This window comes from Staurois parvus, unplaced genomic scaffold (assembly GCF_062004578.1).
Source record: "Staurois parvus isolate SC_StPar_1 unplaced genomic scaffold, SC_StPar_1.0 ptg000595l, whole genome shotgun sequence".
In the NCBI taxonomy this organism is placed as follows: Eukaryota; Metazoa; Chordata; class Amphibia; order Anura; family Ranidae; genus Staurois; species Staurois parvus.
Genome location: NW_028318391.1, coordinates 1,556,055 through 1,572,543, shown reverse-complemented (window position 1 = coordinate 1,572,543; position 16,489 = coordinate 1,556,055). Strand labels below are relative to the sequence as shown.

The 16,489-nt window shown below is 48.8% G+C and overlaps 1 protein-coding gene across 1 annotated transcript in view; it reads left to right on the top strand.

Moving 5' to 3' along the window:
• Positions 1 to 3,071: 3,071 nt before the first annotated feature.
• The window catches only part of ZFAND3 (zinc finger AN1-type containing 3), a 309,345-nt gene continuing 295,927 nt past the window's right edge, over positions 3,072 to 16,489 (top strand). The window contains exon 1 of the mRNA XM_089692567.1: positions 3,072 to 3,373. Within this exon, the coding sequence (XP_089548693.1) occupies positions 3,303 to 3,373 (71 nt within the window). The 5' untranslated portion in view covers positions 3,072 to 3,302. The remainder of the gene's footprint in view (positions 3,374 to 16,489) is intronic.

Below are 16,489 nucleotides of genomic sequence, written 5' to 3'. Positions count from 1 at the left end.
GATGAGGTGTGGATTGTATGAGGGTCTCTGGCAGTGATTGGATGAGGTGTGGATTGTATGAGGGTCTCTGGCAGTGTTTGGATGAGGTGTGGATAGTATGAGGGACTCTGGCAGTGATTAGATGTGGTGTGGATTGTATGAGGGTCTCTGGCAGTGATTAGATGTGGTGTGGATTGTATGAGGGTCTCTGGCAGTGATTGGATGTGGTGTGGATAGTATGAGGGTCTCTGGCAGTGTTTGGATGAGGTGTGGATAGTATGAGGGTCTCTGGCAGTGATTGAATGTGGTGTGGATAGTATGAGGGTCGCTGGCAGTGTTTGGATGAGGTGTGGATAGTATGAGGGACTCTGGCAGTGATTAGATGTGGTGTGGATTGTATGAGGGTCTCTGGCAGTGATTGGATGTGGTGTGGATAGTATGAGGGTCTCTGGCAGTAATTAGATGTGGTGTGGATTGTATGAGGGTCTCTGGCAGTGATTAGATGTGGTGTGGATTGTATGAGGGTCTCTGACAGTGATTGGATGTGGTGTGGATTGTATGAGGGTCTCTGGCAGTGATTGGATGTGGTGTGGATTGTATGAGGATCTCTGGCAGTGATTTAATGTGCTGTGGATTGTATGAGGGTCTCTGGCAGTGATTGGATGAGGTGTGGATAGTATGAGGGTCTCTGGCAGTGATTGGATGCAGTGCAGATTTTATGGTAGGTTGTATGAGGGTCTTTGCCAGTGTTGTGTATATTATGAGCTTTCCTGCCAATGTTATGCTATGGTGTGCATTTTATGAGGGTCTCGATCGATGATCTCAGTGTTGAGTGGAATGGGAGCCTGTTTGATGGATGGTATGAGGGTCTCTGAGTTGGATGGAATGAGGGTAGCATGGTTGGATGGTATGGGGGTCTCTGAGTTGGGTGGAATGAGGGTAGCATGGTTGGATGGTATGAGGGTAGCATGGTTGGATGGTATGGGGGTCTCTGAGTTGGGTGGAATGAGGGTAGCATGGTTGGATGGAATGAGGGTAGCATGGTTGGATGGTATGGGGGTCTCTGGTTGAATAGTTTGAGGATCTCTGGATTGGATGGTATGAGGTTATCTGGCTGGATGGTATGAGGGTCTCTGGATCTGATGGTATGAGGATCACTGGTTGGTATCAGGGTCTCTGGTTGGTTGGATGGTATGAAAGTCTCTAAGTTGGATTGTATGTGGATCTCTGGTTCGCTGGTATGAGGGTTTCTGGTCTCTATGATGGTCTCTGGACTCTATGGGGGTCTCAGGTTGGTCAGTATGAGAGCCTCTGGTTGAATGGTATAGGGGTCTCTGGTTTCTATGGAGGTCTCAGGCTGGTCAGTATGAGGGTCTCTGGTCTAATGCTATGGGGGTTTCAAGTTGGTTGGTATGGGGGTCTCTGGACTCTATCTGGTGTCTATGGGGGTCTCAGGTCTCTATAAGGGTCTTGGGTGTCTATGAGGGTCTCAGGACTCTGAAGGTCTCTGTAAGGTGTCTATGGGGGTCTCAGGTGTCTTTGAGGGTCTCTGTAAGGTGTCTATGGGGGGTCTCTGGACTCTATGAGGCGTCTATGGGGGTCTGGGTTGTCTATGGGGGTCTCTAGACTCTATGAGGCGTCTATGGGGGTCTCAGGTCTCTATGACGCGTCTATGGGGGTCTCTGGACTCTATGAGGCCTCTATGGGGGTCTCTGGACTCTATGGGGGTCTGGGGTGTCTATGGGGGTCTCAGGTCTCTATGAGGCATCTCTGGACTCTATGAGGCCTCTATGGGGGTCTCTGTACTCTATGAGGCCTCTATGGGGGTCTCAGGTCTCTATGAGGTGTCCATGGGGATCTCAGGTCTCTATGAGGTGTCCATGGGGATCTCTGGACTCTATGGGGGTCTCAGGGCTCTATGAGGTGTCTATGGGGGTCTCTGGATTCTATGAGGTGTCTATGGGGGTCTCTGGACTCTATGGGGGTCTCAGGTCTCTATGAGGTGTCTATGGGGGTCTCTGGACTCTATGAGGGTCTCAGGGCTCTGGACTCCATGTGGGTCTCAGGACTCTATGGGGGTCTCAGGTCTCTATGAGGTGTCTATGGGGGTCTGAGGTCTCTATGATGTGTCTATGGGGGTCTCTGGACTCTATGGGGGTCTCGGATCTCTATGAGGTGTCTATGTGGGTCTGGGGTGTCTAAGGTCTCAATAAGGCATCTATGGGGGTCTCTGGACTCTATGAGGTGTCTATGGGGGTCTCTGGACTCTATGGGGGTCTCAGGTCTCTACGAGGTGTCTATGGGGGTCTCAGGTCTCTATGGGGGTCTCAGGTCTCTATGAGGTGTCTATGGGGGTCTGAGGTCTCTATGATGTGTCTATGGGGGTCTCTGGACTCTATGGGGGTCTCGGATCTCTATGAGGTGTCTATGTGGGTCTGGGGTGTCTATGGGGGTCTCAGGTCTCTATGAGGCGTCTATGGGGGTCTCAGGTCTCTATGAGGTATCTATGGGGGTCTCTGGACTCTATGGGGGTCTCAGGTCTCTATGAGGTGTCTATGGGGATCTCTGGACTCTATGGGGGTCTCAGGTCTCTATGAGGCGTCTATGGGGGTCTCAGGTCTCTATGAGGTGTCTATGGGGATCTCTGGACTCTATGGGGGTCTCAGGTCTCTATGAGGTGTCTATGGGGATCTCTGGACTCTATGGGGGTCTCAGGTCTCTATGAGGTGTCTATGGGGGTCTCTGTGTTTCCTCTTCTCTGGCTCATCTCCAATCTCAGCCAAACATCGCCCTCTTCGGACTGTACCATGTGCGGACCTGGTAGGGGGGTTCCCGGTTGGTGATGTATTGATTATTATGCTCCCCTGCTAATCTCCGTCCCGCCACACACACCCCGCCCCATTATTATCACACACCCTCCCCCGGAAACCCTCCGGAGTAGTTGTGTTTCCGGTGTCTGGGCCTATCATATTCCTCTTCTTCCCCCCCGGGAGCCGAAATGGTTTCTTCCTTTTCCAGCTGATTTCAGGTCTGCGCTCTCCGCTGGACCCAACCACTCCCGGAATAGGGGAGTCCGGCCTACTCCGGCTCCAGGCGCTTCTCCGGGGAGGCTCGGGCGGGGAGGTGGCGGTGTGTGAGCAAGTTCTCTTCACCGTAAGGTTCCAGGACAAAGCCTGACCCCCTCCGTGTCCGGACCGGACACTCACACAGCCCTATCGGGGCGGCGGCTCCCCCTGGGCCGCACTTGGTACGTTCCGCCTCCAGCTGGCCGGCCTGGAATCACGGCTCCGATCCTCGGCCGGGACCGAACCGCCGCCTCAGCCATGGGAGACACCGGGAGCGAGCGCAGCAAGCCGCCCAGCCTCCCCCCGCGCTGCCCCTGCGGATTCTGGGGGTAAGAGAGCCGGGCCCTGGGCCCCTGACACCTCCAGTGACACCCTGCAGGCCCCTGACACCCTCAACTGTCACCTGTCAGCCTTCTGACACTCTTCTGTCACCTGACACCCCCCCACTGACACCCTCCAGACCCCTGACATCCTCAACTGTCACCTGACACCCTCCAGTGACAATCTCTTGGCCCCTGATATCCCCAAGTGACACCCTACAGGCCCATGGCACCCCCAATGACACTTTCTTGTCTTCTGACACCCCCAATGACACCTTCCAGGCCATTGATACCCTCAACTGTCACCTGTCATCCTCCTGACACCCCACCAGTGACACCCTTCTCTCATCTGACACCTTCAGTCACACCCTAGACCCCTGACATCCTCAACTGTCACCTGACACCCCCAGTGACACCCTCCAGGCCCCTGACACTCCCTTCCCAATGACATCTTCCTGTTATCTGACACCACCAATGACACCCCTGGCTCCTTGACACCTTCCTGGCACCTGACATCTCCCACTGACACCCCCCACTTATAGTGTCCTGTCATGTGACACCCTCCTGTTGTCTGACATCCCCCACTAACACCCTCCAGTTACCTGACACCTTCCTGTCATTTGACACCTCCCACTAACACCCCCCTATCACCTTAGACCCTCTAGTTATGACACCCTCCTGTCACCTGACACCCCACTGACAGCCTCCTGTCACCTGACACCCCACTGACAGCTTCCTCTCACCTGAAACCCCCCAAAGACACCATTCTGTCACCCCCCCCACTTTCACTTTACCTGCTCAGTGTCACCTGACACCACCACTGACACCTTCCAGTCACCTGACACCCCCATGAACACCCTCTTGATACCCCGCTTTGACCTGTCTCTGTATAGCCTGTGATGGGGGTGGGAGTCCATTCTGACCTACCCTGCCCCATCTTTCAGCTCCTCCCCCTCTCCGGGGGGTGTCCCCCAGTTCTATCAGTGATAGATGGGTGTCACTCCTCCCCCCTCAGTTACTGATTGCACCTGATCCCCGTATAGCCATCACCAGGATGGACCAGCAGCGTCCCTGACTGATGACACGGGAGGTGGAGCCGTGCCGACCAATCCCGGGAGATTCCCACCACATCGCCGTCCTCCTATTGGACACTTCCATTCCTGCTTTATGTGCCTCAGCCTGGGCTGACCGGGGATCTCCAGCCAGGGAGAAGGTTAGAACCTCTGCCAGGTATTTGTCTATCTGTGTCCCCGCTGGGGAGATTCCCCCTCACTTCCTGCCCAGAGGTCAGCGCTCAGTCATATGGGGTCAGGCGATTCTCCGCCCCCCCCCCCCCCCCCCCGAGTGGATGATTGGCGGTAGATCGTCCTCCAGGAGCGCGGAGGGGCTGGAGATGGAAAGAATTCCCAATATTTGGCTGCACAGCACAGGATCTCCGCGATCATCTCAGGTTGTGGTAGAGATGATCGTATTGAACATCGAAGCGTCACCGCCGAATAGTCATCTCAAATCTCCGACGCGTTTCGGAGGATGCCGCTCCCTTCATCAGGGCTTAACCCCGGAGCCATTTTTTTGCCTCTTTGCACACGTTTAAAAAAAGAAAATTATTTCAGGCCTGAAGATGACACAAAACCCCCCAAACGTGATATATTTCCTGAAAGCTGACACCCTAGACACACGGGTGTCAGACTGGCGGCCCTCCAGCTGTTGCCAAACTACAAGTCCCATCATGCCTCTGCCTTTGGGAGTCACGCTTGCAACTGCCAATCTTGCAATGCCTCATGGGACTTGTCAAACTGGCGGCCCTCCAGCTGTTCCCAAGCTACAAGTCCCATCATGCCTCTGCCTTTGGGAGTCATGCTTGTATTGCGGCGGGCAATCTGATGCTGGGGGGGGAACTGACTAACTGCCACTGCCAATACTATACACGGTCACTAATGACACTGGCTGGGAAGAGGTTAAAGTCTACGGCACGGGTGTCAAACTGGCGGCCCTCCAGCTGTTGCCAAACTACAAGTCCCATCATGCCTCTGCCTTTGGGAGTCTTGCTTGTATTGCGGTGGGCAATCTGATGCTAACTGATGCTGGGGGGGAACTGACTAACTGCCACTGACATCTTCAGGACAATACTATACACGGTCACTAATGACACTGGCTGGGAAGAGGTTAACGTCTAGGGCACGGGTGTCAAACTGGCAGCCCTCCAGCTGTTGCCAAACTACAAGTCCCATGAGGCATTGCAAGATTGACAGTTACAAGCATGGCTCCCAAAGGCAGAGGCATGATGGGACTTGTAGTTTGACAAAGGCTGGAGGGCCGCCAGTTTGACACCCCTGCCCTAGACGTTAACCTCTTCCCAGCCAGTGTCATTAGTACAGTGAGAGTGTATAGTATCGTCACTAAATATGTCAGTGGCAGTTAGTCCCCCCCCCCCTCCCCAGCATCAGTTAGCATCAGATTTCCCGCCGTAATATCGCATTCCCATTATAAGGCCGGCCATACATGGGTCGAAAATCGACCAATTTTTCGTCCAAATAATCGGCCAATTTTCGCTCTGTTAGTGGGGTCAATAGCACCGGATGATTTTCGCGGTTCCTCCCCTTTTCGGTGATCGGGCATGTTGGAAAATTTGCGAAAAACAACCGATTTTCGACTCGGTCAAATCGTACAATCGTTTTTCTGAAAAGAATATGCGCCAAGAGCCGCGACCTGGGAGGAACAGAAGTTTCGCCTGTTATATGGGGAGAACTTTATGACTCGATCGGCAGATTTTCGAAATCAAGGATGGCGCCGTCGGAGCCTTAGGCTAGGTTCACGTCTGCGTGCGTGGTGCCGTTGTGGATCCGTCCAGCCTCACCACCCGCACAGAGGAATGTGGATCCGCGGGGGGGGTTCCATTAGTTCTAATGGCACGCCGCCCGCACTGGAAAACGCAACCGTACTGGGAACCTCGGCTGCGTTTTCCAAAGAAGCGCCGGGACTTCTTCCCTGCGTGGCACGGGAGTCCATTCAAATGAATGTGCTCTCGTGCCCACGCAAAACGCGGCCACCACGGCCGCATAGATGTAATCCGGGGCTTAGAGAAATCCCCCCGCTCTTTGTCCTGTTTGCTGTTGTTGTTGAAAATAAAAAGTAAAAGAAAATCCTACATTTTGGGTGGTTCCCAGAAAAATAATAAAGGGGAAATCTTCCAATATGATTCTGGTGAGCTGGGGGGGGGGGATCCCCAAGAAATTCCCTTTAATTTGCAGGGGTTTCCTTTTAGGCTGTGGAACAGGAAGTGAAGGGAAATCTCCCCAACGGGGACACAGATGGCAAAAAAACGACCGGGGTTATAACCCTCCCTTAATGTATCCAAAATGAAAAAAAAAACATTTTGCCTATAGTTCTGCTTTAAAAATCGCACAATGAAACAATGTATCCAACTACAGCGATAAAAGTGTCGTCGTGTCAGTGTTCAGCTCAATTCACATTGCAGCATCTTGGGATCCGACTTTTGAGACCCCCGAGTCGCATGACACGTGAAATCCCATGTAAATCAATGAGTGCCAGGGGCGGACTGACCATTGGGGTACTCGGGCACTACCGAGGGCCCGGGGTCAGTAGGGGGCCCCATGAGATGCCCCTGGTACCTTTCATAGGCTTTTTTGAGTGTGGGCGAGGACACAGGGGCCCCATGATCCCCTATTGCCTGGGGGCCCCATGAGTTGTCAGTCCGCCCCAATGAGAGCCATCTTAATTAGCTCTAGTGAAGTCGCTCCGACTTTAGAAAAGGTTCCTGCACTACTTCAAGGCGACGTCTATCCGACTTGCGCCCATAGACTTTAATGGAAGTTGCCTCCAAGTTGGATCATCCTCTATAATGATGTGATTTGGATCCGACACACTTTTTTTTTTTTTTTTTGACCAATTGGAAATTATTAGTTTTTTTTTTCCATTACATTTTGTTTCATTTATTGAATTTCTAACGAAATCCTAATTTTCAGAAGGAGTGGAATTCTGTGTAAAGAATAGCTGGTTGCTAAGGAGAGGGCTGGGAAGCCGGCCGCCGCCACGTCCTTAGCAACCGATGACTCATCAGCTGTCAGTGGTTTCCCCCGCTGTCAGCTGAATGTAAATAAAAGAATGCCAGCAATTGAGTATATAAAAAAAATGTGTGGGAGTCACCCCCCCCCCCCCAAATCCTTATCAGGCCTTTCAGGTCTGGTATGGATTTTAAGGGGAGCCCCACAACAGAATTGAAAAAAAAAATGGTGTGGGTTCCCCCATAAAATCCATATCAGACCCTTATCCGAGCAAGTCAGGGAAGGGGGGGGGGAGTGAACCATACCAGGCCACATGCCCTCAACATGGGGGGGTGCTTTGGGGAAGGGGGAGACTCCCATCAACATGGGGACAAGGGCCTGTTCCCCACAACCCTGGGCTGTGGGGGTCTGCAGGAGGTGACTTATCAGAAGCCCCCTTTAACTCGCTCATTCCCCCCCCCCTTCCTTTCCTGACTTGTTGGGCATGCTTGGATAAGGGTCTGGTATGGATCTTTTTTCCTCTAAATTTTGTTGTGGGGTTCCCCTTAAATTCCATACCAGACCTTGAAGGGGGACCCCCACGCTTTTTCTTTTTCTTTTTTCTCTTTTTTTCAATTTTTTTTTCTCTTTTTTTCAATTTTTTTTTCTCTTTTTTTCAATTCTTTTTTTTTTTTTCTTTTTTTCTTTTTTTTTTTTATTGCCGGCATTCTTTTATTTACATTCAGCTGTCAGCGGGGGGGAAACCACTGACAGCTGATGAGTCATCTGTTGCTAAGGACGCGGCAACCGCATTCCCTGCCCTCTCCTTGGCAACCAGCTATTCTTTACACAGAATTCGAATTCCACTCCTGAGAATGAGAAGATCGTTAGAAATTCAATAAATGAAACATTTTACAAAAAAACCGCCCTGATATTTTCCAGTTGGACAGGAAAAAAAAAAGTAGCAAAGTCGCATGGAAAAGTCATGTATCAAGTCAAACTCCATTTGCTAACATGTTGCCTGGAAAAGTCACATTGTAGGCCGTACAGCCTTCAGGTCGCAGTAGTGTGAACCGAGCCTCAGGCCGGCCATACATGGGTCGAAATTCGACTTTTTTTTTTTTTTTTTTTTTAATGTCTGAAAATTGGACCCAAGAATAATCGGCCGATTTTCGCTCTGTTAGTGGGGTCGATGGCACCGGCTGATTTTCGTGGCTCCTCCCCTTTTCGGTGATCGGACATGTTGGAAAATTCATGAAAATCGACCGATCTGCGACTCAGTGATGGTCAAATCGTACGATCGTTTTTCCGAAAACAATCTGCGCCATGAGCCGCGACCTGGAAGGAACGGAAGTTTCGCCTGTTATATGGGGTGAACTTTAGGACTTGGTTGGCCGATTTTCGCTCTGTTAGTGGGTCAATGGCACCGTCCGATTTTTTTTTTTTTTTTTTTTTGGCTCCTCCCCTTTTCGGTGATCGGAGATGTTGGAAAATTGGTGAATAAAGATCGATTTTCGACTCGATGGTCAAATCGTACGATCGTTTTTCCGAAAATCGTACGATCGTTTTTCCTGGAAGGGACAGAAGTTTTCCTGTTATATGGGGAAAACTTTATGACTCGGTCGGCCAATTTTCGAAATCATTGATGGCGCCTTCGGACTACCAAGCGAACATCGTTTTCGATATTCGGATGAAAATCGTTCGGAATTTGAACTATGTATGACCGGCATTAGGCTTTTTTTTTTTTTTCACTGATCTAAAATGCAGCCCATTGTTTACAATGTACCTGTACACACAAGCGTGTAAACAAGCGCAGCGTATTCTTCAGTTGAAAAAAAAAAGGAAAAATCTGCGTTCTCGGTCAGTATTTTGCACCGAAATACGTTCATATGAGCATAAATATTCATGGATTTTGCATAGGAATATATTGTACACGTGAATGAAAATCTGCGCAAAACAAACGTCTGACATTTACGTCCAGAAATGCTCAAAAATCAGTACCGTGTGCAAGAGGCCTTAGACAGCCCCCTCCCCCGTTCACGCTTGAGCATTTTTCATCTCGACTCAAAGAAACGCTCAACAAGTAAAATCCCAATGGTCCCTGTTCACACTTGAGCGTTCTGTCGCCTGTAGCAGAACGCCCGCCAGTCAGAAAAGTGCTTGCGCTACTTTTCAGGCAGATCTGAGCGTTTGTCCTCCATAGACTTGAATGAAAAACACCTGAACAGTGGCGATGAGCATTTATTCAGGCATTTTTTTTTCCAAGCTCTTTTTCAGATGTTTTCTCAGCTCAAACAGCAGCTATATCTGATTCTATTGGCCACAGCAAAACGGCCATAATGGAAAAAAAATGTCTATAATATTTGCAAATCTGTCCAAAAAGACGCTCAAAAATACGCCTGGTCTCAAGAATTCCACCGTTATGGTAGAGTTCGGATGCAGTGAGGAGCCTGTGGGGTATCTTTGAGTGCAGAAGGCAGGTATTGATGGCTGCCTGGTTGGGTAGTATTTGTCAGTCCAAAACCTCTACATCAAACTGGAGCAGCCTTCCCTGAGCGGCCATGGCAGCCTTCCCTGAGCGGCCATGGCAGCCTTCCCTGAGCGGCCATGGCAGCCTTCCCTGAGCGGCCATGGCAGCCTTCGAAGACACCGGCGGTTTTCTACATATAATGCTGCTTGAACATCTCCACCCTGGCAATCTGAGAATACCTTCAACCATGCGACTCAAAGGATTATCACCTATGCAGACTCGAACACCAAGGATGGGTTATATGACTGAAACAAAGTGGTTCCATGACTTTTCTACCTCCTATCCTCTTCTTGGACAATCTACACATACCACAGTGATTCGATTAACAGCTCTACCCTGGTGTATTGAGAGCACCTTCAACCATGCGACTGGAAGGATTAACACCTATGCAGACTCGAACACCAAGGATGGGTTATCTGACTGGAGCAAGGTGGTCCCACAACTTTCCTATCCTCTTCTTGGACAATCTACATCTACACCTACCACGGTGATTAGATTGTCATCTCTATACTGGCATATTGAGAACACCTTCGACCGCACGATTGGAAGGATTAACACCTATGCAGACTCCTCAAACACCAAGAATGGGTTATATGACTGGAACAAGGTGGTTCCACAACTTTCCTACCTCCTATCTTCTTGGACAATCTACACATACCACGGTGATTATATTAACATCTCTACCCTGGTGTATTGAGCACACCTTCAACCATGCGACTGGAAGGATTAACACCTATGCAGACACACATTGGCCACCAAGGATGGGTTATGTAACTGGAACAAGGTGGTTCTATAACTTTCCCTTCTCCTATCCTGCTGTTGTACAATCTACATCTAAACATACTACAGTGATCAGATGCATGATTCCACATATAATGCTGCTTGAACATCTCTACCCTGGCAATCTGAGAATACCTTCAACCATGTGACTGAAAGGATTATCACTTATGCAGACTCGAACACCAAGGATGGGTTATATGACTGGAACAAGGTGGTCCCACGACTTTCCTATCTTCTTGAATAATTTACATCTACACTTACCACAGTGATTAGATTAACATCTCTATCCTGGTGTATTGAGAGCACCTTCAACCACATGACTGCAAGGATTAACACCTATGCAGACACTCATTGGCCACCAAGGATGGGTTATGTAACTGGAACAAGGGGGTTCTATAATTTTCCTACCTCCTATCTTCTTGGACAATCTACACTTACCACAGTGATTAGATTAACATCTCTATCCTGGTGTATTGAGAGCACCTTCAACCACATGACTGCAAGGATTAACACCTATGCAGACACTCATTGGCCACCAAGGATGGGTTATGTAACTGGAACAAGGGGGTTCTATAATTTTCCTACCTCCTATCTTCTTGGACAATCTACACATACCACGGTGATTAGATTAACATCTCTACCCTGGTGTATTGAGAACACCTTCAACCATGCGACTGGAAGGATTAACACCTATGCAGACACTCATTGGCCACCAAGGATGGGTTATATAACTGGAACAAGGTGGTTCTATAACTTTCCCTCCTCCTGTCCTGCTGTTGCACAATCTACATCTACACATACCACGGTGATCAGATGCATGATTTCACATATAATGCTGCTTGAACATCTCTACCCTGAGAATCCGAGAATACCTTCAACCATGTGACTCAAAAGATTATCACCTATGCAGACTCGAACACCAAGGATGGGTTATATGACTGGAGCAAGGTGGTCCCACAACTTTCCTACCGCCTATCTTCTTGGACAATTTACATCTACACCTACCACAGTGATTAGATTAACATCTCTACTCTGGCACATTTAGAGCACCTTCAACCATGCGACTGGAAGGATTAACACCTATGCAGACACTCATTGGCCACCAAGGATGGGTTATGTAACTGGAACAAGGTGGTTCTATAACTTTCCCTCCTCCTGTCCTGCTGTTGTACAATCTACATCTACACATACTACGGTGATCAGATGCATGATTCCACATATAATGCTGCTTGAATATCTCTGCCCTGGCAATCTGAGAATACCTTCAACCATGTGACTCAAAGGATTATCACATATGCAGACTTGAACACCAAGGATGGGTTATATGACTGGAATAAGGTGGTTCCACAACTTTCCTATCCTCTTCTTGGACAGTCTACACCTACCACGGTGATTAGATTAACATCTCTTCCCTGGTGTATTGAGAGCACCTTCAACCACACGACTGGAAGGATTAACACCTATGCAGACACCCATTGGCCACCAAGGATGGGTTATATGACTAGAACAAGGTGGTTCCACAATTTTCCTACCTCCTATCTTCTTGGACAATCTACATCTACACCTAGCACAGTGATTAGATTAACATCTCTATCCTGGTGTATTGAGAGCACCTTCAACCATGCGACTGGAAGGATTAACACCTATGCAGACACTCATTGGCCACCAAGGATGGGTTATGCAACTGGAACAAAGTGGTTCTATAACTTTCCCTCCTCCTGTCCTGCTGTTACACAATCTACATCTGCACATACCACGGTGGTCAGATGCATGTGCCCGTACTACCTGTGTGAATGCTTGGGCAATGCTCAGGAAATGCACGGTTTATGTTCTTGATGCTCATTGGAAGTAAGAGTTGCTTGGAGAAGCTACAGAGCATCGTTAACATTACAGGACAAGTCCAGTTGAATGTGAGCAACTACTGCTAGATATACCATGACCTGGATAAATGTGAACCTCCACAGACATTCCGTCTGGTTTGGCTTTTACACCAGGACACCCCAGGACCATGAAGAGCCACCACCACAACATGGCAGCTAATCTGGGCCAAAGGTGTAACATCCTAGTGCCGGGCAGGGCTTTCTATTTTTTTAAATTGTTACCAACCTTGGTGTCAGTTATGGCGATATTACCTGTTTTTTTACAGCAAGGGTATGTTAAATTTCCTCACCAATGGCAGTCGCTTGTATAAACTAGAGCTCTTTGGATTTGGGGAATGAGTCTCTCCGAACATGTTTCCTTTAAAGGCCTAGATATCTGACTATCGGTGGGCTTCAGTGAAATTTGGTATAACTATAGGCAAAACCCCTTCCAGTTTTTATTGCTGTCTGAGACCCCTGACCCCCATCCTCTCTATTAATCCTGCTTACCATTATCATTAAAAGTGAAAGTAAAGAAAATCCCAAATTGTGGGTAGTCCCCAGAAAGGTAACAGAAGGGGAATCTTCCAATGATGGACACTAGTTCTGGTGACCTTGGGTTCCCCTAGGGATTCCCTTAATTTGCAGGGATTTCTTCTCACTTCCTGTTGTGACTATGGGACAGGAACTAAAGGGAAATCTCAGAAATGGGGCACAAATGGCGAAAAAAAAAATCTGTCAGGGGATTATAACTGTCTCTTACTCTTTCCAAAATGAAAAAAAAAAAAGTTTTGCCATTAGTTTTACTTTAAGCTCTAGCGACACTTTTCTGGTGATATGGCCCCCTCCTAATTCAAAAAGTCCTGCTACCAGTTTCAGTAGCTTTATTGACGCATGCGGTAGTTATTCATAGCGCCAGTTTTAGAAAATTCAAAAACAACCAGTTTTAAAGAAATTACCTCCAGAACATAGGTAACGAAACTAAAGCTAATTAAAACCAACTCCAACTTTGTGTACAGAGACAGGCCAGAGTGCCAGTCTCTGTACACTGTGTAGCAGATGGCATGTTTACCATTGCTACCACCTCTCCTGTCACTGGTGAAGAGGGGGGATACTTGTCGCCACTTGCCCACCCATTTCCCTGGATATACAACACCAATAACCCCCTTACCTTGAAGACTTTTCATCAACCACCCGCCGATTTCCATGGTCATACAACACCAACTATCCTCTTTGAAGACTTGTCATCAACCGCCTGTCCACTTCCCTGGCCCTACAACACCAATAATCCCCTACTGTGAAGACTTGTCACCAACCATTTGCCAAATTACCTCTACATACTCCTCCAATAATCCCCTTACAGTGAAGCCCACCATTGCCCTGGAAATACTCCACCAATAGTCCCGTGATAATTGCAGTGAAGACTTGCCGTAAACCCATTTTCCTGGACATACACCACCAACAGTCCCATAGCCGTGAAGACTTTTCAACTTCCCTCCCATTTTTCTGGACATACACCACCAATAATCCCCTTACCATGAAGACGTGTTGTCAACTGCCCACCCATTGCCCTGGACATACTCCACCATTAATCCCTTTACCGTGAAGACTTGTCAGCAACCGCCCATCCATTGCCCTGGACGTACTCCACCAATAATCCTCTTACCGTACAGACTTGTCAGCAACCGCCCATCCATTTTCCTGGACATACACCACCAATAATCCCCTTACCGTGCAGACTTGTCGTCAATCGCCCACCCATTTTCCTGGACATACACCACCAATAATCCCCTTTACTGTGAACACTTGTCGTCAGCTGCCCACACATTGCCCTGGAAGTAATCCACCAATAATTCCCTTACCGTGAAGACTTGTCATCAACTGCCCAGCCATTGCCCTGGACATACACCACCAATAATCCCCTTACTGTGAAGACTTGTCGTCAACCGCCCACCCATTTTCCTGGACATACTCCACCAACCGTCCCCTAGCTGTGAAGACTTGTCAACTGCCCTCCCATTTCCCTGGACATACTCCACCAATAATCCCCTTTACTGTGAACACTTGTCATCAACTGCCCACCCATTGCCCTGGAAGTAATCCACCAATAATTCCCTTACCGTGAAGACTTGTCATCAACTGCCCAGCCATTGCCCTGGACGTACTCCACCAATAATCCCCTTACCGTGAAGACTTGTCAACCGCCCACCCATTTTCCTGGACATACTCCACCAACCGTCCCTTAGCTGTGAAGACTTTTCAACTGCCCTCCCATTTTTCTGGACATACACCACCAATAATCCCCTTACTGTGAAGACTTGTCAACTGTCCATTTCCCTGGACATACCCCACTAATAATACCCTTTACTGTGAACACTTGTCATCAACTGCCCACCCATTGCCCTGGAAGTACTCCACCAATAATCCCCTTACCGTGAAGACTTGTCATGAGCTGCCCACCTATTTTCCTGGACATACACCACCAACAGTCCCCTAACCCTGAAGACTTGTCAACTGCCCTCCCATTTTTCTGGGCGGTCACTGTCCACTATCCCCTTACTGTGATGGCCATGGCCCCTCAGCCCATATGACCTGACCTCTGTTGTGTGAACTGTTAGACATTATTTTATATTGTTTTTTGCTTATTATGTTCATAATGTGTTGTTTACCATGTTGGTGTGTATTATACTCTGCGCAGCAAATATCCCTGATCTCGGTCACCCCCTATTATAACAAATTGGAATCTAAAGGATTATTGATTGGCAGCGCCAGGAAATTTATAAAAATACTTCAGTAGTTTACTTCTATATTGTTTCAAAATGAATGAAGTTATTTTGTGATCTTTTCTATCTATTCTTAACCAGAGTTCCATGGAGTCCTTGGGTTCCTATAGAGGTTTCTAGGGGCTCCTTGAGCTTTGGATGAATGACCTCCCATTTAATGGTGCCTACATAATCGTGGCATCAACGCCGCTTGGCAGAGCCAACTGCATGGCACCACTGAAATTTGTGGCCATCTGTAAGGGTGACATTCTGCCCACCAGTGTAAGGAGGAGGGCATACTTTCCACCATTGGTCATCAAGGCAGGGGCACGGGGAGCTGCAGTTACACTATGCTGAGCTCAGTGAGAGCTGATTGGAGGGAAGGGACACACCGCCCCTGCACACAGGAACAGAGCTGAGGCTGTCAATCACAGGCTGTGTGCTGGAGCTCCCTCCCCTGTCACTTATCTCTTTGTGTCAGGAAAACTTGTCAGACGTGGCTCATGCTGATAGCAGAGGAAGGAGGCAGCAGACAGAAATGACACTTAGTGCTCTGAATTGAGAAAAGTGCACACTATAGAGGGATGTGCTTTATTCATATTTCATGTCTGAGGTTTCAATCGTGGCACCAACGCCGCTTGGCAGAGCCAACTGCGTGGCACCAATGAAATTTGTGGCCGTCTGTAAGGGTGACATTCTGTCCACCACTGTAAGGAGGACATTCTTTCCACCATTGGTCATCAAAGCAGGGGGCGGGGAGCTGAAGTTACACTATGCAGAGCTCAGTGAGAGCTGATTGGAGGGAAGGGATACATCGCCCCTGCACGCAGGAACAGAGCTGAGCCTGTCAATCACAGGCTGTGTGCTGGAGCTCCCTCCCCTGTCATTTTTTATCTCGGTGTCAGGAAAACTTGTCAGGAGGCAGCAGACAGAAATGACACTTAGTGCTCTGGATTGAGAAACGTACACACTATAGAGGGATGTGCTTTGTTCATATTTCATGTCTGAGGTTTCAATCGTGGCATCAACGCTGCCTGGCAGAGCCAACTGCGTGGCACCAATGAAATTTGTGGCCGTCTGTAAGGGTGACATTCTGTCCATCATTGGTCATCAAGGCAGGGGGCGGGGAGCTGAAGTTACACTATGCAGAGCTCAGTGAGAGCTGATTGGAGGGGAAGGGACACACCGCC